The sequence below is a fragment of the Rana temporaria genome, chromosome 3 (assembly GCF_905171775.1).
Source record: "Rana temporaria chromosome 3, aRanTem1.1, whole genome shotgun sequence".
Lineage (NCBI taxonomy): Eukaryota > Metazoa > Chordata > Amphibia > Anura > Ranidae > Rana > Rana temporaria.
Genome location: NC_053491.1, coordinates 465,144,308 through 465,169,892, shown reverse-complemented (window position 1 = coordinate 465,169,892; position 25,585 = coordinate 465,144,308). Strand labels below are relative to the sequence as shown.

General features: G+C 47.2%; 1 protein-coding gene across 1 annotated transcript in view; it reads right to left on the bottom strand.

Moving 5' to 3' along the window:
- The window catches only part of LOC120930622 (tumor necrosis factor ligand superfamily member 12-like), a 103,227-nt gene that overhangs the window by 5,462 nt on the left and 72,180 nt on the right, over positions 1-25,585 (bottom strand). Inside the window, exons 9-12 of the mRNA XM_040341798.1 lie at positions 25,398-25,476; positions 13,513-13,560; positions 1,949-2,067; positions 1,715-1,862 (exon numbers count right to left, since the gene is read on the bottom strand). Of these exons, the coding sequence (XP_040197732.1) occupies positions 1,715-1,862; positions 1,949-2,067; positions 13,513-13,560; positions 25,398-25,476 (394 nt within the window). The remainder of the gene's footprint in view (positions 1-1,714; positions 1,863-1,948; positions 2,068-13,512; positions 13,561-25,397; positions 25,477-25,585) is intronic.

The window sequence follows — 25,585 nt, the reverse complement described above, 5'->3', positions numbered from 1 at the left end:
TGCCTTGTTGGAACATCGAGTTCCCAGGACCCACGGGCGCACTCACGAGGCACGCGGTGGGCGCACTGGGCAGTAAATTGAAAGGGATGTACAGGTACGCCCATTTGCCTGCCCGTGCCATTCTGCCGACGTATATAGGCGTGCGGCAGTCAGCAAGTGTAATTTACTGCTATCCAACAGTGTTTGTAGATTGTGACATCACCACCCCACCATTCGGTGTTCCCTGAATGGTGCCCATGCTGAGCAAGGGACCTCCTGCTTGGCACAGGACCTGGAAGCTAGTGGAGATCACTTTAGTTGCAATGTCTATGGGGATCTCAAAGGTATGGCACATACCAGTGGCGGTGCGTCCATAGAGGGCTCAGGAGCGCCGCCCCCTCTCGCTCCTGCACCGCCACTGAAAAACAATACATGGATTAATTCATTGCATGAATCCATGTATTGTCGCTGCCGCCCACTATTCAGATGACCCGCCCCTTGGTGAGCGCCGGCCATCTGAATAACGGCAGCTGGTTGGCTTAGGAAGTGCCTATCAGAGCCAGCGGCTCTGATAGGCTTTCCGATTACAGCCTGAGGGCTGTAATCGGCTTCCTAATAGTTAACCATGGGACGCATGGGGGGTGCATTCCCTGGCTAATACCGACAGGCGTCTCAGCCAATCAGGTTCACCAGTTCTGGTTACCGGTAACCTGATTGGTTGAAGCGTCATCGAGGGCGGGAGAAGACATCGAGGGATGGTGGAAGCAGGATGGTTGACCCCAGAAAGGCAAGTTCCCTCGGGGGCATTTGCAGTGGGAGCATTTAACAGGGCACAGTGGCGGCATTTAACAGGGCACAGTGGCGCTTGTTTATGGGCACAGTGGTGACAATTGATGGGCAAGGTGGTGACAATTGATAACACAGTGGTAACAATTGATGGCACAGTGGCTGCGTTTGCCATGGCACAGTGGTGACAATTGATGGGCACAGTGGTGACAATTGATGGGCACAGTGGCTGCGTTTGATGGCATGGCATGGCATGGTGGTGACAATTGATGGGCACAGTGGCGATAAATGATCACACAGTGGCTGCGTTTGATGGCATGGCACAGTGGCGAAAATTGGTGGCACAGTGGTGACAATTGATGGGCACAGTGGCGACAATTGATGGCACAGTGGCTGTGTTTGATGGCATGGCATGGCACAGTGGTGACAAATGATGGGCACAGTGGCGATAAATGATCGCACAGTGGCTGCGTTTGATGGCATGGCACAGTGGCGAAAATTGGTGGCACAGTGGCGACAATTTATGGCACAGTGGCGACAATTGATGGCATGGCACAGTGGTGACAATTGATGGGCACAGTGGCTGCATTTGATGGGCACAGTGGCTGCGTTTGATGGGCACAGTGGCTGCATTTGATGGACACAGTGGCTGCGTGTGATGGGTACAGTGGCTGCTTTTGATGGGCACAGTGAGACTGCAATTTGTTTTGTTTTTTTCGTTTGTTTGCGCCCCCCAAAATTTTTGAGCACCAGCCGCCACTGGCACATACATACTGACATTGACAAGCTGGACCAATGTAACTAGGCAGAAACTGCCATACCTAAACTTCAGCTCAGAGGCCTCCAGGGCAAGGGCATACAGAAGATAAAAAAGTGGGAACCTCGCGGTGTCTGCTTCCAACTCTTTATGTTGGGTATTGCCAACAAATAAAAGCAGAGGTGGCCTTACCAGAAGTGTAGCAAGTGTTATAAGCCAACTCATCTTCGCTTGGCATACTCTGAACACAACGTAGAAGGATTTCACCCTCTCCATACCCGTCATCTGACCTACGTAGCACTATGTGACCCATAGTAAACGTTACGTCTCTGTAGAAGACCTGAGATGGAAGGAAGAGAAAATTTTGGAGTGAGCTCAGGCATCCCAAGATGGAGATAATTAGCGTAGGACAGGTGGGGCTTTCACCTGGCTATATATGAGGTATATCCCAGAATGCTTAACACGTATACTGCGGCCTTGGACCTCCAGTGACTTCCCTTCCTGCAGTGATGTCCTCCAGGAGATTTCAGTAAGGTCCGCAGAGTCTGAATCAAAATAGAGGAGAGCCTGATGTAAAATTTTGTGATGAAGCGAGTTTAAAGACAGAGTCCTAAACGATAATCTGCACAAAGACCACCATGAAGGACCTGGAAATATTCTCCAAGGTCCATGCTTATAAAAAAAGGGTGACGGGAGGGCCCGTGGAACCCAGAATCCCTTGGAAAGTATGGGATACCCTTGTTTCAGCTCCCCATGCACCTCCTATGTCTAAGTCACCCTTAGGTAGATTCAGAAAGAGTTAGGCCGGCTTATCAGTAGATAAGCCGACCTAACTCAGAATCTACGCCGACTTATGTTTAAGTGTATTCTCAATCAGAGATACACTTAAACATATCTAAGATATGACGGCTTGCGCCGTCCTATCTTAGGTTGCAATATTTCGGATGGCCGCTAGGTGGCGCTTCCATTGCGGTCAGCGTAGAATATGTAAATTAGTAGATACGCCGATCACGAACGTACGCCCGGCCGACGCAGTACTTTTACGCCGTTTATGTAAGAGATAGGCCGCGTAAAGTTAGAGCTAGGCCCTAGTTGGAATAGTAATGTTAAGTATGGCCGCCGTTCCCGCGTCGAAATTCGAATTTTTTACGTACTTTGCGTAAAGGCGTCCGTGAATCGGGATTTACATTGTTTACGTCCACGTCGAAATCAATAGGCCCGTGCGGCGTACTTAGCCGCAATGCACACTGGGAAATGTAGGCGCCCGGCGCATTGCGCAGTTCAAAAGAATGGCAAAAACGTTAACATAAAACACGCCCCCTTACACACATTTGAATTAGGCGCGCTTACGCCTGCCCGCTTTAGGCTACGCCGCCGTAACTTAGCAGGCAAGTACATTGTGAATCATGTACTTGCCTCGCTAACTTACGGCGGGGTAGCCTAAATGCCTTAAGCTACGCCGCCGCAAAGTTGCGGCAATGTATATGAATCTAGGCACCTGTGTCTATTAGGGGCACAGGGTGAGAAAGAAAATAGTGAACCCTGAGAATATGATTGGATTACTTCAAATGGGACCGTAATATTCATTAACAATATCTCTCAAGAAATATGAAGATTTTATCCCCTGTACACTGTGAGGGCTCTGACCAGGAAGTATAACTCCTAATATGGGCATTCCAGGAAGTTCAATGTAAGAGTCATTAGATCCCCATTGTTGGTTGTGTTAATTAACTCTGCTATTGTGTGAAGGAGTTCTGTGTTGATTTGTGATAATGTTGATTGTGTCTTCTGAGCTACAAGACGGCAAGTCTGGCCTAAAGGTCATGTCTCTGAGTAATCTAGGCTGTCAAAAGGGATTTGTTAATGAGCTCATGGGCCCGGATTCAGAAAGAGATACGACGGCGTATCTCCTGATACGCTGTCGTATCTCTGAGTTCCGTCCGTCGTATCTATGCGCCTGATTCATAGAATCAGGTTCCGCATAGATCTCCCTAAGATCCGACAGGTGTAAGTGACTTACACCGTCGGATCTTAGGCTGCAATTCCAGGCCGGCCGCTAGGTGGCGTTTCGTTTTTTTCACGCGACAAATATGCAAATGAGGATTTCCGGCGATTCAGAAACGAACGCCCGCCCGTTGCTTTTTTTTTACGTCGTTTGCGTTCAGCTTTTTCCGGCGGATAGTTAACCCTGCTATATGCGTATCCTATGTTAAGTATGGCCGTCGTTCCCGGGTCGAATTTAGAATTTTTTACGTCGTTTGCGTAAGTCGTTCGCGAATACGGATGGCCGTAATTTACGTTCACGTCGAAACCAATGACGTTCGAAACCAAGATCCGCTAACCTATCTGAATCTAGCCCCATGTCTCTGAGTCATCTAGGCTGTCAAAAGGGATTTGTTAAAGCGGGAGTTCACCCGAAAAACTATTTTTAACATTAGATTGATGCTCATTTTCTGAAGGGGAATCGGGTGTTTTTTTTAAATCAAAGCAGTACTTACCGTTTTAGAGATACATCTTCTCCGCCGCTTCCGGGTATGGGCTGCGGGACTGGGCGTTCCTATTTGATTGGCAGGCTTCCGACGGTCGCATACATCGCGTCACGAGTAGCCGAAAGAAGTCGAACGTCGGTGCGGCTCTATACGGCGCCTGTGCACCGACGTTCGGCTACTTTCGGAAAATCGTGACGCGCTGTATGCGACCGTCGGAAGCCTGTCAATCAAATAGGAACGCCCAGTCCCGAAGACCATACCCGGAAGCGGCGGAGAAGATCGCTCTCTAAAACGGTAAGTACTGCTTCGATTTAAAAAAAAACACCCGATTCCCCTAGACAAAATGAGCCTCAATCTAATGTTAAAAATTGTGTTTTTGGGTGAACCTCCACTTTAATGAGCTCATGTTAATTAGGTTTCTGGTCACAGGTGTATTTCCAGAGTAAACGACTGTGTATAAAACTTGTATTGCTTTCAATAAAGATTCATTCCTGCTTGATCCTCAAGACAGAGCTTCGTGTCGTATTTGGGGGAGAATTATTCGTATGGGTTTCTGGGTTGGCCGGTTGGAGTGTTCGGTAGCTGCCTTTGTGTTCGGGAATGGAATGTCCTAAACGACTTTAACCCCTTTCATACTCGGGGTGTCGTTACAGAAAGGTTGAATGAAAGGCTTTCCCTGACTGGGTGAAGTGGAGAGCTGGGGCAGGGATGGCACAATCTCCACCTAGCCCAATAAGAGAATGCCTTGCGTTCCTCGAGAAAAATGCAAGGCTTTCTGTGAATGGATTCCATGTCAAATGAGGGACCTCCTGTGTTCACAATTTGTAAAGCACATTCTTTGCAGATGCCCAAGCTCTGCTAGATCAGTACTTAGTATAAGGAGGGTGGTAAGAATTTTTAGAGCCAGGATTTTAGCAGGCTTTGTGCCCCTGCCCAGTCTTGTTTTCCATTCAGACTACTAGCAAGCATAAGCTAGCTGGTAAATGCCAGCCTAAACTCATAGGGCCAGATTCACGTAGAAATGTGGCGGCGTAACGTATCATAGATACATTACACCGCCGCAAGTTTTCATCGCAAGTGCCTGATTCACAAAGCACTTGCAATAAAAACCTACGCCGGCGGCCTCCGGCGTAAGCCCGCGTAATTTAAAGGGGCGTGTGCCATTTAAATTAGGCACGCTCCCGCGCCGGACCTACTGCGCATGCTCCGTTTCGAAATTCCCGCCGTGCTTTGCGCGAACTGACCTCATTTTTTCGATCGGCAACGTGCGTAGCGTACTTCCGTATTCCCGGACGTCTTACGCAAACGACGTGAATTTTTAAAATTCGACGCGGGAACGACGGCCATACTTTAGACAGCAATACGTTTGCTGTGTAAAGTTAAGGCATCAAAAACGACGACTAACTTTGCGACGGGAAACTAGACTAGCGGCGACGTAGCGAACGCGAAAAACCGTTGTGGATCGCCGTAACTCCTAATTTGCATACCCGACGCTGGTTACGACGCAAACTCCCCCCAGCGGCGGCCGCGGTACTGCATCCTAAGATCCGACAGTGTAAAACAATTAGGCCCCATACACACGATAGAATTTATCCGCAGATACGGTTCAGCGGACCGTATCCGCGGATAAATCCTCTCTAAGATTTCAGAGGATTTCAATGCGATGGCGTGTACACACCATCGCATTGAAATCCGCGCTGAAATCCTCTGCCGATGACGTGTCGCGCCGTCGCCGCTATTATGACGCGGCGACGGGCGCGACACTGTCATATAAGGAATTCCACGCATGCGTCTATTCATTACGGCGCGTGCGGGGAATCCCTTTGGACGGATGGATCCGGTAAGTCTGTACAGACGAGCGGATCCATCCGTTGGAATGGATTCCAGCAGATAGATATTCTGTGCATGTCGACAAATATTTATCTGCTGGAAATCCATTCCAGGGGAGATTTATCTGCGGATAGATATCCGACGGAGTGTACACACCATAGGATCTATCCGCAGAAACCCATTTGATGGGATTTATCTGCGGATAGATTCTATGGTGTGTATGGGGCCTTACACCTGTCGGATCTTAGGGATATCTATGCGTAACTGATTCTATGAATCAGTCGCATAGATACTCTGAGGCCCCATACACACGATAGAATTTATCCGCAGATACGGTTCAGCGGACCGTATCCGCGGATAAATCCTCTCTAAGATTTCAGAGGATTTCAATGCGATGGCGTGTACACACCATCGCATTGAAATCCGCGCTGAAATCCTCTGCCGATGACGTGTCGCGCCGTCGCCGCTATTATGACGCGGCGACGGGCGCGACACTGTCATATAAGGAATTCCACGCATGCGTCTATTCATTACGGCGCGTGCGGGGAATCCCTTTGGACGGATGGATCCGGTAAGTCTGTACAGACGAGCGGATCCATCCGTTGGAATGGATTCCAGCAGATAGATATTCTGTGCATGTCGACAAATATTTATCTGCTGGAAATCCATTCCAGGGGAGATTTATCTGCGGATAGATATCCGACGGAGTGTACACACCATAGGATCTATCCGCAGAAACCCATTTGATGGGATTTATCTGCGGATAGATTCTATGGTGTGTATGGGGCCTGAGAGATACGACGGCGTATCTGAGATCGTATCTCCGCTGTGAATCTGGCCCATTGTTCCCAACTGTCCCTGATTTCAAGGGACTGTCCCTGATTTGGAGCAATGTCCCTCATTCCTCCTCATTCGTCCCTCATTTTGGTCTGATCTATATAGATGTATATAAAATGCACTTTTTATCTTTCAAAAAGTGTTTCCCAGAGCTAAACCTTTCATCTGATTTCTAAATTGCTGCATTTGTAAATGCCAAAAGCCAATATAAAGGAATAGTAATGGTAAAAAAGCACTTGTGGGTTTAACCAATCATTTTTTTGTAGAATTCTCCTTTAACCACTTAAAACCAAGACCATTATGCAGGTTAGGGACCTTGCCCCTTTTTGCGATTTGGCACTACGTCGCTTTAACTGACAATTGCGCGGTCGTGCGACGTGGCTCCCAAACAAAATTGGCGTCCTTTTTTCCCCACAAATAGAGCTTTCTTTTGGTGGTATTTGATCATCTCTGCGGTTTTTATTTTTTTGCGCTATAAACAAAAATAGAGCGACAATTTTGAAAACAATGCAATATTTTTTACTTTTTGCTATAATGAATATCCCCAAAAAAGATATAAAAAAACATTTGTTTTCCTCAGTTTAGGCTGATACATATTCTTCTACCTACTTTTGGTTAAAAAAAAATCGCAATAAGCATTTATCGATTGGTTTGCGCAAAATGTATAGCGTTTACAAAATAGGGGATAGTTTTACTGCATTTTTATTAATTTTTTTTTTTACTACTAATGGCGGCGATCAGCGATTTTTTTCGTGACTGCGACAATATGGCGGACACATCAGACAATTTTGACACATTTTTAGGACCATTGTCATTTTCACAACGAAAAGTGCTATAAAAATGCATTGGGGTAGATTCAGGTACCTTTGCGCTTTTTTTACGGAGGCGCAGGGCAACGTTTTTGCCCTGCGCCCCCGCAATTTTTTTGCGCTACCCGCGATTCACAAAGCAGTAGCTCCGTAAATTGCGTGGGCACTCCGGCAAAATGCCCGGCGTAAGCGCGCGCAATTTAAATGATCTCGTAGGGAGCGGGAATCATTTAAATTAGGCGCGTTCCCGCGCCGATCGTAGAGCGCATGCTCCGTCGGGAAACTTTCCCGACATGCATTGCGGCAAATGACGTCGCAAGGACGTCATTTGCTTCAAAGTGAACGTGAATGGCGTCCAGCGCCATTCACGAATCACTTACGCAAACTACGTAAAATTCAAATTTCACGACGCGGGAACGACGGTTATACGTGACATTGGCTGCCCCTGCTAATAGCAGGGGCAGCCTTACGCGAAAACCGCCGTACGCAAACAACGTAAACTGCGTACGCAGGGCTCGCGTAACGTTGTGAATCGGCATTAGTATGCAATTTGCATACTATACGCTGAGCACAACGGGAACGCCACCTAGCGGCCATCGCAGAGCCTTATGCCACGCATATCTTAGGCTGCAGTCGGCGTAACGAGGTTCCAGAATCAGGAGCATTCGTTACGCCGGAGCAAGTAAGCAATTGCGCTGCGTAGCTATGGTTACGCAGGCGCAATTGCTCTCTGAATCCGGGCCATTGTTTACTGTGAAAATGACAATTGCAGTTTAGGAATTAACCACTAGGGGGCACTGTAGGGGTTAAGTGTGACCTCATATGTGTTTCTAACTGTAGGGGGGTGGGGCTGGACGTGTGACGTCAGTGATCGTCTTTCCCTATATCAGGGAACAGACGATCACTGACATTGCCACAGAGAAGAACGGGGAAGGTGTATTTACACTTACCTCTCCCCGTTCTTCAGCTCCTGAGACCGATCGCGGGACACCGGCGGCGATCGTGTCCGCGGATCCCACGGTCACGGAGTTTCGGACCGGGTTGCGAGCACGCCGCCGGAGGCGCACTCACCACCCCACGGCTGGGCACTTAAAGAGGACGTACAGGTACGTGCTTGTGCCCGGCCGTACCATTCTGCCGACGTATATCGGTGTGAAGGGGTCCTTAAGTGGTTAAGCGGGCGTGGCAGGGGGTGTGTCCTAAGGCTACATACTTTTGCTGATGGGTGTCCCTCATTCCCATCTCAAAAAGTTGGGAGGTATGCTAAACTCTCTGCCCCTCCAAACGTTTTAAAGAGACCCTGTCACCTTGCCCATTCAGGACTGAATGACAGTGTCTGCTGAGAGCCCCTTCCTGCCCCCCAAAGTATATTCACCTGTGCTCCCTTACTGCAGAAGTCCACTCTGGGTAAGCTCTAGTATTGGATGGCATCATTGGAGCTTACCCAGGTGGATTATGTCAAGGCCCCTATGCATGTAACATTGTTCAGGCCTGCTGATTGGCTGCTCAGGCACAAACACTGTCACATAGAGGTGGTTACATGCTTACCCCCTACCTAAAGCAACAAAGCAAAGATTCTGACAAGTACTGTAGGGTCAAAGGGTTGTGAATGGGTGATTATAACTCGCTTGGTGGGCTGTCAGCAGACACTCACTTTTCCCTTAATGGGCGAAATTACAGTTTCCCTTTAACCACTTAAGACCCGGACCAATATGCTGCTAAATGCCCAAAGGCGTTTTTACAATTCGGCACTGTGTCGCTTTAACAGACAATTGCGCGGTCGTGCGACGTGGCTCCCAAACAAAATTGGCATCCTTTTTCCCCACAAATAGAGCTTTCTTTTTGTGGTATTTGATCACCTCACAAAAATAGAGCGACAATTTTGAAAAAAATGCAATATTTTTTACTTTTTGCTATAATAAATATCCCCCAAAAACATATATAAAAACATTTTTTTCCCTCAGTTTAGGCCGATACGTATTCTTCTACCTATTTTTGGTAAAAAAAAATCGCAATAAGTGTTTATCGATTGGTTTGCGCAAAATGTATAGCGTTTACAAAATAGGGGATAGTTATTTGGCATTTTTATTAATTATTTTTTTTTTTACTACTATTGGCGGCGATCAGCGATTTTTTTCGTGACTGCGACATTATGGCGGACACTTCGGACAATTTTGACACATTTTTGGGACCATTGTCATTTTTTACAGCAAAAAATGCATTTAAATTGCATTGTTTATTGTGAAAATGACAGTTGCAGTTTGGGAGTTAACCACAGGGGGCGCTGTAGGAGTTAGGGTTCACCTAGTGTGTGTTTACAACTGTAGGGGGGTGTGGCTGTAGGACTGATGTCATCGATCGAGTCTCCCTATAAAAGGGATCACTCGATCGATACGTCGCCACAGTGAAGCACGGGGAAGCCGTGTTTACATACGGCTCTCCCCGTTCTTCAGCTCCGGGGAGCGATCGCGACAGAGCGGCTATAAACGAATAGCCGCGCCGTCGTCCCGGATCGCTCCCCGCGGGAATCCGCCCGCCGCACGCAGCGGGGGAATTCCGATCGGACCCCCTACCCGCTAGAAGGCAAGGACGTATATATACGCCCTTCTGCCTGTCCGTGCCATTTTGCGGACGTAAATAGTCGTGCGGCGGGCGTTAAGGGGATAATAAGAACATTATTCTCCCCACCGTCAGGTTACAGAGCACGCCCTCCCACGTAACTCACACACACATGTGTACAGGAATAACTTTATCCCGACATCATACCTCCCAACTTTCTGAGATGGGAATGAGGGACACCTATCAGCAAAAGTATGCAGGCATAGGACACACCCCTTGCCACGCCCACTTAAAGGAGAATTGTACAAAAAAATTAGATTGGTTAAACCCACAAGTGCTTTTTTTACTACTACTATTTCTTTATATTGGCTTTTGGAATTTATAAATGCAGCAATTTAGAAATCGGATGGAAGGTTTAGCACTGGGAAACACTTTTTGATAGATAAAAAGTGCATTTTATATACATCTATATAGATCAGACCAACATGAGGGACAAATGAGGAGAATGAGGGACATTGCTCCAAATCAGGGACAGTCCCTCCAAATCAGGGACAGTTGGGAGGTACATACAGGGACAACTTTATCCCCACACCGGCAGCATGGTGAGGTTGTACACTGAGCTGCGCTTGTGTTGCTCTACAATTGGAATAAAAATGCTATCTGGCAGGAAAAGAGCCTTCATTTTGGGAAAGTCATACAAAGTTTAAAATAACTTCCTGCTAGCGTTTTGTTCTAAAAAAAAAAAAAAAAGCGTGTCCGTAACCTAAACTTCAGCTCTGGGTGTCCTCCTGCTGCTGGTATCCGATCATGGCCACCATGTTTGGCCTCTAAGGAAAAAGCAATGTTCACCAGCATGTCCAATGCACAACAGCTAATGCCCCGTACACACGATCGGAGTTTGCGTCAAAAATGCAGTGACGTACAACACTGCGAAGAGCCTAGAAAAATTGGCCCAGTTTTACTTAGCTGCGGCGCAGCGTAACGTAACCTGTTTACGTTACACCGCCGCAAGTTTTCACATTTAGTGCCCGATCCTCAAAGCACTTACCTGGAAATTTTCAGCGGTGTATCGTAAACACGTCCGGCGCAAGGTGGCCCAATTCAAATGGGGCAGGTACCATTTAAATTAGGTGCGCTCCCGCGCCGGACGTACTGCGCATGCTCCCGACGTGCTTTGCGCAAAATTACGACGCGCCGACGTTTTGAGAATTCGTGACGTGCTCAAAGTACTTACGCCGGGAAAAAGAAAAATTCCAAAAAAATTCAAAAGCGACGCGGGAAAGACGGGCATACTTTAACATGGTGGAGTACTTTTACACCATATTAAAGGTGCCCTATCTTTGCGACGGAAATCTAACACTTGCGACGACGTAACGACGGGAAAAACCTTTGTGGATCGCCGTAACTACTAATTTGCATACCCGACGCTGGTTTACGACGCAAACTCCCCCCAGCGGCGGCCGAGATATTGCATCCTAAGATCCGACAGTGTAAGTTCATTACACCTGTCGGATCTAAGGGATATCTATGCGTAACTGATTCTATGAATCAGTCGCATAGTTACTCTGAGAGATACGACGGAGTATCTCTTTTGTAAATCTGGCCCTTTAAGTTCAATGCTTCTGAGCATGCGTCGTTTTTTCTCCGCTGGAGTTCCATACAGACGAACGGAATTTCCAATAGAATTTTTTTCCCGTCGGAAAAAAAGAGAACATGTTCTCTTTCTAACTCCGTCGGAATATCCGACGGAAAAAGTCAGATGGGGCATACACACGGTCGGAATATCCGATGAAAATATTCCGTCTGACTTTTTCCATCGGGAATTCCGATCGTGTGTACGAGGCATAAGACTGAGTATTTTGGTGCCCAGGGCTACTAACAGTTGAAGACAACACTCTCATTCAGGGGTAGGCAACCTCGGTCCTCCTGCTGTTTTGAAACTACAAGTCCCATGAGACATTGCAAGACCCTAACAATCACAGGCATGACTCCTAGAGGCAGTGGCATGATGGGATTTGTAGTTTCACCACAGCTGGAGGGCCGAGGTTGCCTACCCCTGTTCTAGGTTAACCACTTCAATACCGGCCCATTGTCATATGACGTCCACAAAGGACCTCTACCGATCCGGGTGGACGTCATATGACGTCCTGGGCTTTGTGGGGGGATATCTGAATGATGCCTGCAGCTAGAGGCATCATTCAGATATCCTTCTCTTCTGCCGGCGATTCTGCACAACGTAAGAACGATCATAGCGGCGGTTCCACCGCTAGATCGTTCTTACAGGCGGCGGGAGGGGACATCCCCCCCCTCCCGCCGCCATCTGGTGCTTCTCCGGGCTCTCCCGTGCCATCGGGGGCCCTGAGAACGAATCGTCCGGCGCTGGCAGGAAGCATAGAGATGACTGGTGACCAGATGGTCACCAGTCATCTCTATGACCGTCGGAGGACCCAGGCGCGATGTGATGACGTCACGCCCGGGTCCCCGTAAGTAAACGAAGCCGCAATTGCGGCTGCTAAGCAACAGTAATCATGAGATCGGTGATTTTTTTTTCACAGATTTCATGCTTTCCAGCCTGGAGGAGAGATGTGGGTCTTATTGACCCCGCATCTCTCCATAAAGAGTACCTGTCACACACATTCCTATCACAAGGCATGTTTACATGCCTTGTAATAGGAATAAAAGTGATAATAAAAAAATAAAAATAAAAAAAAAAGTGTTAAAAAATAAATAAATATGTAAAAAAATAAAAAAAAATTTAACGCCCCTGTCCCCAGTAGCTTGCGCGCAGAAGCGAACGCACATGCAAGTCCCGCCGACATATGTAAACGCCGTTTAAACCACATATGTGAGGTATCGCCGCGTGCGTTAGAGCGCCAGCAACAATTCTAGCACTAGACCTCCTCTGTAAATCTAAACTGGTAACCTGTAAACATTTTCAAAGCGTTGCCTATGGAGATTTTTAAGTACCGAAGTTTGGCGCCATTCCATGAGTGTGCGCAATTTTAAAGCGTGACATGTTAGGTATCTATTTACTCGGTGTAACATCATCTTTCATATTTTACAAAAACATTGGGCTAACTTTACTTGTTTGTTATTTTTTTAATTCATGAAACAATTTTTTTCCAAAATAAAGGCGTTTGAAAAATTATTGCGCAAATACCGTGCAAGATAAAACGTTTCAATGACCGTCATTTTATTCCCTAGGGTGTCTGCTAAAAAAACATATATAATGTTTGGGGGTTCTGAGTAATTTTCTAGCAAAAAAATGATGATTTGTACATGTAGGAGAGAAGTGCCAGAATAGGCCCGGTATGGAGGTGTGTATAAAAGCCCGGTATGGAAGTGGTTAAAGATGGCAGGAAGGTAAGGGAGGGAGGGAAATAACTTGTGTTTATAACATGGCCATGGTCTATGTGTGATTGAAGAGGGAAGAGAGAAAGGTAGTTATTTTGGAAAATGGTCTCACCAATTGAAGATACCGACTCGACTGCCAGGTGGAGAAGAGAGCGATTTCCTGAAAAAAACAACACAGTATAGTGAAAACAGGCTGTGGAAATTTTTATATGATGATGTTCAATTGAGACAGCATTAAAAAAAGGTCTGTTGTCATCCACGGCAAAAAGGCCAAAGTGTTCCCTTCCTCACAATCATTTTTTAAAATTTTATCTACAGACATTTTTTAAATATTTCTCTACAAAGGTCTTTCCTGGTGCCTCCATGGCAGCATACCAATGGTCATGGCTCCGCCCCCGACCGACCCACAGGACCTCATAACTCTCTAATAAAAGGAGTACCCCCCCCCCGTTAGGCATTCTTTTTTCTGTCCTCATCCCCGCAGGATCGCGCGTCAGTCCTACCTCACCGTCTTATGGTGTAACCGTTGCAGGTTCATGCTCTCCTGCAGGACGGAGTCCTATCGCTTGGGTTGCTAAAGGCACCCGATAAGTATAGGAGCCCTTTTTTCCCTTTTTCTGTGGGGTTTTTTTTGGCAACACACACTCATAGTACCTCCAGGAGCTTCCCCTCTCCTCGATAGGTACAAAGGCTGACTGTCCTAAGCATCCATTTTTGCTCCCAGTATCATGTTCTATAACACCGTTGGTGTACAGTGGTCTTTACCTGGCACCCCACTACCATCCGGGTTCCACATCGCTCGGTGGGGGGGAGAGAGAGAGCACTACAGCTGATCCTCCGAGCGCAGGCTTTCTCCATGCTGTCGGCGCTTCGCGCGCGTCACGGAGCTCAGCCTCGTCATCTCGGTGGGCGGGGCTCCGTTGGCGCGGCGCATGCGCGGTGCATTGCGGGCGCAAGGAAAGGAGATGCGGCCTCCAAAACAACAGTAGCTAACTGGATTGTGAGACTTATCCAAAACACCTATCGGGCTAGTGGTCTCCCTGTTCCCAAAGCGGTGAACGCTCACTCTACGCGAGGAATGGCCTCATCTTGGGCAGCCTTGGCTCGGGTCTCCCCGGAAACAATCTGCAAGGCGGCAAGCTGGTCTTCCTTCAGCACCTTTATGGCACACTATAGCCTAAATCCGGCAGCTCTCACCTCCCACGATTTTGGGAGGAAAATGCTAGAGTGTTCCATTCTGTAATTCATTAAAAATATTTTTTGAGCAGTACCCTCCCTGTAAGCGAGTTATTTGACCATTGGTATGCTGCCATGGAGGCACCAGGAAAACGGAAAATTGAATACTTACCTCTCCGTAATTTTCCTTTCCTGGTGCCTACCCATGGCAGCATACAACCTCCCTTGTTGACTTGCTCTTTGGGTCTGAGGTCTAGTTACTAAGAATGCCTAATGAGGGGGGACTACTCCTTTTATTTCGAGAGTTAAGAGGTCCTGTAGGTCGGTCGGGGGCGGAGCCATGACCATTGGTATGCTGCCATGGGTAGGCACCAGGAAAGGAAAATTACGGAAAGGTAAGTATTCAATTTTCCGTTTTCTCTGCTGCCACCCCTTTTATACAGACTTTATGTAGATGCATACATTCACCCACATTTTGTAATTTCCTGGGTGTAGAACCAAGGGCCAAGCTGGAATCTGATTGGCAGACACTGAGCTTCCCCAACAGAGGCAGCAAATGGAGGAAAGCATACGTCTGGTGTCATCTTGAGGCCTGGCTGGCGGCCATTGAGTTTTACAGGACAAAAATCAACATAACCATTTCAGGGATAGGTCAGGGCCAACAGCATGAGTTGCAGGACCTGACCATTTGGCACACCTTTCTAAGGCATGCCCTTCAGAGGCTGGCGGTTGATGGGTAAAGACTGTACCATCCCCAGCAGGGGCAGCAGGCAAAAGAAGAAGCAAGAGAATGGCTATTGTCTTCTTCTTACAACCCAACTAGCAGCCATTGATTTTTAGAGGGCTAAGCTTCCATAAATATATATGCACAGGTCACCTGCATAAGTTGCAGGTCCTGGCGTTCTAAAGCATCCAAGGTGGTTGCCTTTTCTATCTGCCCCTCAGATACTGGTGGTTGATGGGCAAAGACTGAGCTTCCTCAGCAGAGGCAGCAGGCAAAAAAAGGAGGCAAGAATATGACTACTGTCTGCTTCCAGCTCAGCTAGCAGCCATTAATGTTAAGAAGGCTAAGCTTCCAAAAATCAAGATACCCAGGTCAGGGTCAGCAGCAGCAAAAGTTGCAGGTCCTGACTTTTTTGCACACCACTCCTCTGAAGCATCCAAGGTGGTCTCTTCTGCCTGCCCTTCGGAGGTTGGCAGTAATTTGGTAAAGAGACTAAGCTCCTCCAGCAGAGGCAGCCGGTAAAGAGAGGAGGCAAGTATACTTACCAGCTTTCAGACATTGATGTTTTAAAGGCTAAGCTTCCAAAGATCCAGACATCCAGGTTAGAGTCAGCAGCTTGAGTGTCAGGAAAGGCTTCACCCTTTGGTGGCGCTGTCGGTCCTGTGGATCGCAGTACTGGTGTCCACCAGCAGGTGTCTCCTAACAGTCGGAAGCTGTCATGAAAGGTTTCACCTGCTGGTGGCACTGTTAGATCTTTGGGCCGCAGTACCAATGTCCACCAGCGGGTGTCTCCTGGCAGTGTGGAGCAGACATCACCTCCTGCGATCAGGTGTCACCTGAGACTGATTACTGGTGTGTGTATAAATACCCGGCAAGCATTCACATGCTTGCCTTGGTATCTTCTTTGTGCCCTGATCTGTACCTGCTACCCGTGAACCCGATTCTGTAACCTGTGTACCTGATCCTGTTACCCTGTGCATCTGATCCTGATCCTGTCCCTCCTGTTACCTTGCATCCCTGCCCTTCAGCCTGATCCCATCCACTTTCTCCTTGTCTTGTCCTGTTCCTTGCCCCCATCTGCTCATCTCCTGTGAATGACCCTGGCCTGGCTACGTTTAATATTGAGGTACTTCCCTTCTATTGTATATAGTTATTTGTTGTTTGTGGGTCATTGTCTGGTTGGTTGTTCACTGTTTGTATATTGTTATCACTTATCTTTAAATAAACTTAATTATTCACTTATATACGTTTTGGTGTCCTCTGTCGCAGTTCACACGGTTCTGGTCACACCTGTTCATAGCGTTGAGCTGCAAGTCTTGATGTTTTTACACTAGTCAGGTGCCAGCCCAGCTTGCACGCTGTCAGGTCACCTGTGGCCAGGTGTCAAGTGCATCCCGTTGGAGCCGGGGGTGCACCACAAGGTAGTGAACCCTATAGCAGACTGCTGCGGATGGACCACAGAGTGGATATGAAGGTGAGGTTCACTGGGGCACAAACAGGAACTCTAGAGGAAGCTTGAGCCCAAGATTCCCCAGGGCATGGAATCTAAGATCCAGTTGGTGTTCACCAGAGCCTCTAGTGGTGGGGATGGCCTTCGCTGCAACTGGATCCAGGTCACGGCCCCCGGAGTCCCCTAGGTCACGCTCTTCACACTCTGTAGGGAGAGAGGGTAAGCAGCCACTCAGGACACAATGGATAGTGAAGGGTAAGCTGAGGTCGGGGCAACAAGCAGACGATAGTAACCAAGGGAAGGCCAAGGGTCAGGGTCGCAGGCAAACAGGAGTAGTCAGAGACAAGCCAAAGTCGGTACACAGAGATAACGTAGCACACAGCAAGCAGGAACACAATACTAACAAACAATGTTGATCAGCAAAGCAGACCAGCAGTGCAGTGGTTAATATAGAGTTCCTGGGATGGCCTGGGGTGGAGCCATACATGGAGGAGAGATGATAAAGGCAGCCAGATAAGAGAGTCTGGCCTCTAATGAACACATGGAGAGACAGGTAAGCTGCCAGACATTATTGCATATCCATGACACATGCTGTGTAATGTGAAGAAATAATTCCAGACGGCTGCACTTCCAAAAATCCTTTTATTGAAGCTTCATATGACAGGTGGTTGACAGATGGAGCAGGGGACAAAGAGGTAGACGCGCTTCGCACCAATGTCAGCGCTTAGTTATTACCATGGTACCAGGTAATGACTAATCGCTGACATTTGCGATAAAAGGCGTCTACCTCTTTGTCCCCTGCTCCATCTGTCAACCACCTGTCATATGAAGCTTCAATAAAAGGATTTTTGGAAGTGCAGCCGTCCTGAATTATTTCTTCATGCAGTGCAGCCATGAGTTGTGCAAGACAGCCAGGAGCGTGCATTTCTACTAATATGTGCTCAGTGCAGCCAGGAGTTGTGCAGGACAGCCAAGAGTTGTACTAGTCAGCCAGCAGAAAGTACAGTGCAGCCTGAGGTTGTGTAATACCACCAGCATTTATGTACAGAGCAGTCAGATGCCTAGCAGTCCTCAAGTTCTACAGTTTCGGGGGGAATCCCATGAACCCCATTCCAAGTTCCTGTTCCCAATAAAAAAAACAAAAATAAACCCCTAGACCAGTGGTCTCTAAACTGCGGTCCGGGGGCCTGATGTGGCCCTTTGCTTGACGTTTTTTTGGCCCTTGGGGCACTATTTCATTCACAGACAACAACAATGGGGCACAATTCCTCACAATGACAGCAACAATCGGGCACAATTCCTACCAATCACACCAACTACTGGGCCCAACAATACCAATGATGGGGCCCAATTCCTACCAATGACACCAACTACAGGGACCAATGATGGGGCACAATTCCTACCAATGCCACCAACTACGGGACCCAATGATGCCAATAATAGGGCACAATTCCTAACAATGACACCAGCTAAGGAGCCCAATGAAACCAATGATGGGGCACAATTTCTACCAATGACTACAACTACGAGGCCCAATAATATCAATAATAGGGCACAATTCCTACCAATGACACCAGCTATGTGGCCCAATGATGCCAATAATAGGGCATGGTTTACTCCAACTGATGCTGGGACATTTTCTATTCCCGATACCCACAGTCCGGCCTCCCTAAAGTCTGAAGGACAGTAAACCGACCCTTTGTTTAGAAAGTTTGGAGACCCCTGCCCTAGACTGATTCTTGAGCCAAAGGAATGTAGCATTCTCTAGTGTACAGTCTAGGTAGGTACATTTATGCTGACTCATAGTAGCTTGTATGAGTCTGGGAAATTTGTTTGGGTTCAGCTTAAAGTGGATGTAAACCTGAATTTGTTTAATTTATTTTTTGGCTGGCACAATGTATAGTATAGGATTTCAGATCATCTGTGCCCAGTCTTGCCACAAAGAGTTAATCCAGCTCTGAGCAAACCTCTTTTTCTTTTTTCAGTGAGATAAAACAGACAAATGGAGAAAACCCTGTCTGTTCTTCCCCCCTGCTGTGAGTAACAAGTGATTTACATAACTCATGCACAGTCTGAGAAGTCATGTGGTGACTTTTCTGGGTTTTGACTGAATGTGATCATAGCAGAATTGAATGCAAGAAATACACAGGAGAAAATGCATGAGACACGGGAGTGTAGAGGTGGGCGTGGAGTCTACTGACATCACAACTCCACCCACGAGCTCCAGACAACAGACCCACCCACAGAATCTGCAGTTTTTTGGGTCTCATCACAGACAGAGGGGAGACATTTGACAGGTAAGGATACATGCAGGAGGCAAGTATATTCTTATAATCAGCACTATGGCAGTAGTTTATAAAGGATGAGAGTGGGTTTACATTCACTTTAACCACCTCAATACCGGGCCTATTCTGGCACTTCTCTCCTACATGTACAAATCATCATTCTTTTGCTAGAAAATTACTCAGAACCCCCAAACACAAAGCATTCACAAAGCACTTGCGCCGACGTATCTCCAGATACGCCGCATAAGTGCAAATATGCGCCGTCGTATCTATGTGCCGGACCCACAAACTAAGATACGCCTAAAAACAGGCTTCATCCGACCGACGTAACTTGCCTACACCGGCGTAGAGTGGGCGCATATTTACGCTGGACGCATTTGGAGCTCCCATTGATTTTCTATTCAAATATGCAAATTTGGGAGATACGCCGATTCACGAACGTACATGCGCCCGACGCAGGCTACGCGATGTGCGCGTAAGTTGTACGTCCGGCGTAAAATTATGCCCCATAAAGGAGGTGTAACTCAGCAGCAGACATGCAAAGGTCTGCACCAGGGAACGCAAGCCGGCGTATTTTACGTTGGACGTGAATATGACTAGGCGTAGGTTACGTTCACGTCGTAGGCAGTGATCCGGCGTGTCTTAGGCAGTTGTTCCGACGTGTTTTTGAGCATGCGCACTGAGATGTGCCCACGGGACAGCGCATGCGCCGTTCGTTATACGTATCTGTCGGACACTCGGCCCATCATTTGCATGGGGTCACGCCTCATTTGCATGGCTCACACCCACTTCCACCTACGCCGGCTTACGCCTAGGAAACCCAGCGCAATTTTGGGAGCAAGTGCTTTGTGAATTCTATGCTTGCCTCTCTGCGCTGCGTCGGCATAGCGTATATTATTTGCACTGCGGCGGCGTAATTTGCGCCCGCTCTCTGTGAATCCGGGCCAAGGAGATTAGTCCTCATTTTTTTGTAGCCCGCCAGACATTTTGCTAAAACATTCCAGTTTTTCCCGGGACAAAAGCAAAATCCCGGGAAATTAATCGGGATAAGCTCAGATCGGGACAAGGGTCCCAAAATCGAGCAAGTATGGGATAAGCTCCGATCGGGACAAGGGTCCCAAAATCGAGCAAGTATGGGATAAGCTCCGATCGGGACAAGGGTTCCCAAATCGGGCAAGTATGGACACATCGCTTCTACATATAGTGAGGTCCCATAGGTTATACCAGTGCTTCTGCATACAGTCTGTTGACTTTACTATTTCTACCAGTGCTCCTGTATACCATTGATGCTTCACTGGTTTCACCAAGGGGACATAGAGCTTCTGTAAGTGTGGGGACTATATTTCACCAAGGGGACATAGAGCTCCTGTAAGTGTGGGGACTATATTTCACCAAGGGGACATAGAGCTCCTGTAAGTGTGGGGACTATATTTCACCAAGGGGACATAGAGCTCCTGTAAGTGTGGGGACTATATTTCACCAAGGGGACATAGAGCTCCTGTAAGTGTGGGGACTATATTTCACCAAGGGGACATAGAGCTCCTGTAAGTGTGGGGACTATATTTCACCATAGAGCTCCTAACTGAAGAACCTTTGCTGTTGATTTTTCAGAGATTGATATCACTCCGAAAGGAAGTACATTTCAGGTTCTGTATTTTTCTGCACATAGTGAAGGAAGCTTGTCCTCAAGTTGTTCTTGCAAGTCAAGTTGGGCATCCCGCAGGGCCGATCCGCCCTATAGGCTCACTATGCAAGCCGCTTAGGGCCCTGCAAAGCTGCGGAGGACCCCCCAAATTACTAGAGGCCCCGCCTGGTGAGAAGTAATTTTCAGGCCCTCACCCCGCTTCTCAACTCGCTGGCTGCATGGGAGAAGAGGTAAGAAGTCAGCACCCCTCGCTTCTCACGTTAATGTAAGATGTAATTTCCGACAGCAGAACACCCCCTCTTCTCAACTTTAATGTGACATGTCATTTTACTTAGGGCCCCAGGGAGGTCAGGATCGGCACTGGCATCCCGTAATCCCTTATCCCCATCTAAGTTATTTTCCCTCAACAAAACAACCAAAACAAGCCCATGGACCGGTTACTGTGCAGGAATAGGGGGACCTAAAAATCCAGCGGCTCTCTAGGGGGTAGTGCTACAGGAAGAATGATGGGAATGCAGTCTGCCTGGCTGTGTAAGCTGTGAGTGGGGGGCAATAGGCCCAAATAAAGACATGCTAGAAAAAGATTATCGGTTTCTGTCTCTAATGGTGCCACATCCAAAGAAAATATCAGAAGAAAATTGGGTCCCCTGACTTGGACTTTTAAGGCACAAAATTGTAATTCACAAAGTGAGGAATATTGTAGTAAAGTAAGTAAATTTCTTTACTACAATATTCCTCACTTTGTGAATTACAATTTTGTGCCTTAAAAGTCCAAGTCAGGGGACCCAATTTTCTTCCAAATAAAGACATGCTGGTAGATTAAATAGGCCCAAGCGCGTCGGGACCGTTCGGGGTAAGACCGTGCCATATCAAGATACCTCTCAACTCAACTCTCAAATAACCAGTGGCTCCTGGGGGGGGGGGGGGGACGCCATGACACTCAGTTTGCAAAGCTGGCTGGCCTTCTTATACAATAAAACACTATAGAAGTCATTGTGGATTCACCATGCCCCTGAGTTAATTGTTCTCAAAGGTCATCCAAAGCATTACTCAGCAAAGGTTCCTATTTTTATAGTCACTAAGTATATAGTTTATACTGTTCATCGTCTTCCTATCACGACGCTTCCACTTCTTCTGATCAATGTTGGCTTTGTTCTGACTCTGGCAACAGAACAAGGAAACAGATTATGTTTTTAAAGTGTATTTGCATACCAGAGATTAATCACTGGCACATTAACTGTCTTACAGATGATATCGCATGGCCTTCTATAAGTAGACAAGTACGCGTTTCACAAATGACTTCTTAGTGCCCTGTGCCAACCAGAAGAATTGGTTGGAACACTTTTAACCCTGGAGAGTGGGATAATGAGGGCAGGAACATTGACAATGTAACCAACCATTACCTTGATTTACTTTGCATGGGCAGCCGCTGATCCTTGGATCGACATTGGATTGGATCTCCTGTTCAGTCTCGGTTTCTAATTCCTGATGCTTGTCTTCCTGCTGCCTGACCTGAACTTCTGCTTGAGCTTGAATTACTCCTGCCCTGACCTTCTCTTTGTAATACATAGCTGGATTCAGAGACGCCGCCGCAACTTTAAGGCGGCGTAGCGTATCGTATTTACGCTACGCCGCCTTAAGTCAGAGAGGTAAGTACTGTATTCACAAAGTACTTGCCTCCTAACTTACAGCGGGCGTAGCGTAAATGGAGCCGGCGTAAGCGCGCCTAATTCAAATTAGGATGAGGGGGCGTGTTTTATGTTATTGGGGGGTGACCTGACGTTTTTTTTTACGAACGGCGCATGCGCCGTCCGTGTACATATCCCAGTGTGCATTGCTCCAAAGTATGCCGCAAGGATGTATTGGTTTCGACGTGAACGTAAATTACGTCCAGTTTGTGACAGTTATCAGCTTAGAAATGGTTTTGAAAGACATGGGATTCTATTAGCTGACCAAGAGAGGAAGTGTAGATTGAGAATAGGAGAGGTCCAAGAACAAAATATTGGGGGGCCCTGACAGAAAAATGAAGAGGAGAGGAGGCGATAGAATGGTAAGTGACACCGAAGGTGCGGTGGGATAGGTACGATGGGAACCAATGAAGACCAAAGGAGTGGAGTTTTTTTGAGGAAGAGGTGGTGGTCCACTGTTTCAAAAGCAGCAGAGAGGCCCAGGAGTAGTCGTACAGAATAGTGACTATTGGTTTTAGCCTTTAGTAAAATGATTGTGAGTTTTAGGAGAGGAGTTTCTATGGAGTGTTGAGAGCAAAATCCAGGCTGGGGATCAAGAAGGTTATTCTTAGTGAGGTGGTCGCTAAGTCGGTTGTAGACCAGGCGTTCAAGGAGTTTGGAGGTAAAGGGGAACAAGGAGATGGGTCATAGGTTGGTGGGCTCCAACAAGGGCTTTTTTTTTTTTTAAATAACTGTTTTATTGGTTACCACAGCAATAGAAAACAGTACAAGAATGTGATCAAAGCGTAACAGTACGCCAACGTTGCGAGAAGGGAGGGGCCTTCTTTACAATTATCAAGAGACATCACAGCTTCAGTAATAGCATTGAATTTGAACGGTAATGCGTTGTACTGGAGTTCTGGATTCATATAGAACATAGCATAAAAAAAATTAACAACAGAACAGGAACAGGGGAGAGAAGGGGAGGAAAAGAGGAGGGAAGGGGAGGGAAAGAGGAGAAAAATTGAAAAAGTAAGGGGGGGGGGGGAAGGTTACCGATTTGGCTCAGACGCAGGCTCATGGTGGGTCCTCCTGATGATGCCACTCCCATACCTTATCGTGGTCCTCCAGCCTATTCCGCATCCTAGCGGTCATTTGACCCTTCTGAAGTGCTTCTTTGAAGTGCTTCTGGGGAGGGTGGCAAGTGCTTTTTCCAGTTAAGGGCAACCAGGCATCATGCAGCCGTGAGAATATGAATAAGTAAATTCTTATGGGGTTTGGCTATTTTCAATGGAGAAAGGCCAAACAGGAAGAATTTCGGTTTCATGAGTCCAACAAGGGCTTTTTAAGTATGGGGGTAACTAGTGAAGCTGGTGGGAACTAACAAGGGCTTTTTAGGTATGGGGGTGACTAGTGCAGTTGTTGGGATCCAAGAAGGGCTTTTTAGGTATGGGGGTAACTAGTGAAGCTGGAGGGAACTAACAAGGGCTTTTTAGGTATGGGGGTGACTAGTGCAGTTGTTGGGATCCAACAAGGGCTTTTTAAGTATAGGGGTGACTAGTGCCGTTATTAGGATCCAACTAGGGCTTTTTAAGTATGGGGGTAACTAGTGCAGCTGAGGGAACTAACAAGGGCTTTTTAGTTATGGGGGGTGACTAGTGCAGTTGTTGGGATCCAACAAGGGCTTTTTAGGCATGGAGGCGACAAGTGCAGCTGGTGGGATCCAACAAGGGCTTTTTAAGTATGGGGTAACTAGTGCAATTATTAGGATCCAACAAGGGCTTTTTAGGTATGGGGGTTGTAACAGTCAGGGGTTAACATCGTTCACGATCTTCCATTCCATCAACCCAAGACAGCTTGTCCGACAAGCCACCAGACACGATCCATACCAATTCCCCAGACAGACGAGACATATGCTCTGTTCTCTGGTTTCAAAATGTATGAATGAATCTTTAATGGTACACTCTTAGCTTTTTATGCAGTACAGGCATGTTACAGTCAATCACAGGGACAAAGACACACTCCACCCACACATCACACAAAGGGGGGGTTAACGAGTCTCCAATACACATCCCTCAGACTTTTCGGCACCGGTCTGACATAATTAACATGACCTAATTACTACACCTGCGAAGTCAGACGTTATGACTCTCACCTGCTATTCACAAAACACATTCCTTTACTAAACATAACTGACATGCTAATTCCCTACCCCTGAAATGAGACATCTGACCTTTCAGACTTAATCAGTACAATAGACACAACACAGTATTAGCATCACACAATGGACAATGGAATGTCTTTCAGGAGCCTATTGACCTGTTGTGGGTCAGCATGAAATCACCTGTAATATGTCCAGATCTCCTGCAATACATGAATTATCAGTTATCAGTCACCCTATGCCCAAAAGGGGCACAGGGTGACCCTAGACCCAAGAGTCATTAGTAACGCTGGCACAGGAGTACCCCCCATCCTTCAAAAGTCTCTGGGTGTCACGGGTCATTCCGTTACAGGGGTAACTAGTGCAGCTGGTGGGAACTAACAAGGGCTTTTTAGGTATGGGGGTGACTAGTGCAGTTGTTGGGATCCAACAAGGGCTTTTTAGGTATGGAGATGACAAGTGCAGCTGGTGGGATCCAAGAAGGGCTTTTTAAGTATAGGGGTGACTAGTGCAGTTGTTGGGAGCCAACGAGGGCTTTTTAGGTATGGAGATGACCAGTGCAGTTGTTGGGATCCAACAAGGGCTTTTTAAGTATGGGGGGGGACTAGAGCATGTTTTAGAGAGTTGGGGAAGATGCCAGTAGAGAGGGAGAGATTGAAGATGTGAGTTAGAGAGTGTAGGATAGAGCCAGATGGTGACTGTAGTGTTTGTGAGGGAACAGGATCCAAGGGGCAAGTCATTATACATTATTAAAAGTTTAGCAACCTCGTCTATAGTGGCAGGGTTAAAGGAGGGAAGTGTTGAGCGTACCTATAGTGATGAAGTGGTAAGTGGGGGAGGTATTTGTACAGAGGAGATCTCATCAAAAATTGGTTCAATCTTATCTCACCATTGTGTCTTTTTTTTATGTCGACGGGGGCCTCCCTCTTCTTGCGGTGGCAGAGTGGCGTTTCACAATATTTCCTTGCCTGTCAAAGAAAATACGTTGAATTAAAATGAACGTGTCATCTCGAAAAAAACTTTAAAGGGTAACCCTCCTGGGCAGAAATGTGGAAGCTGCCTTTTTTTTCACTTATG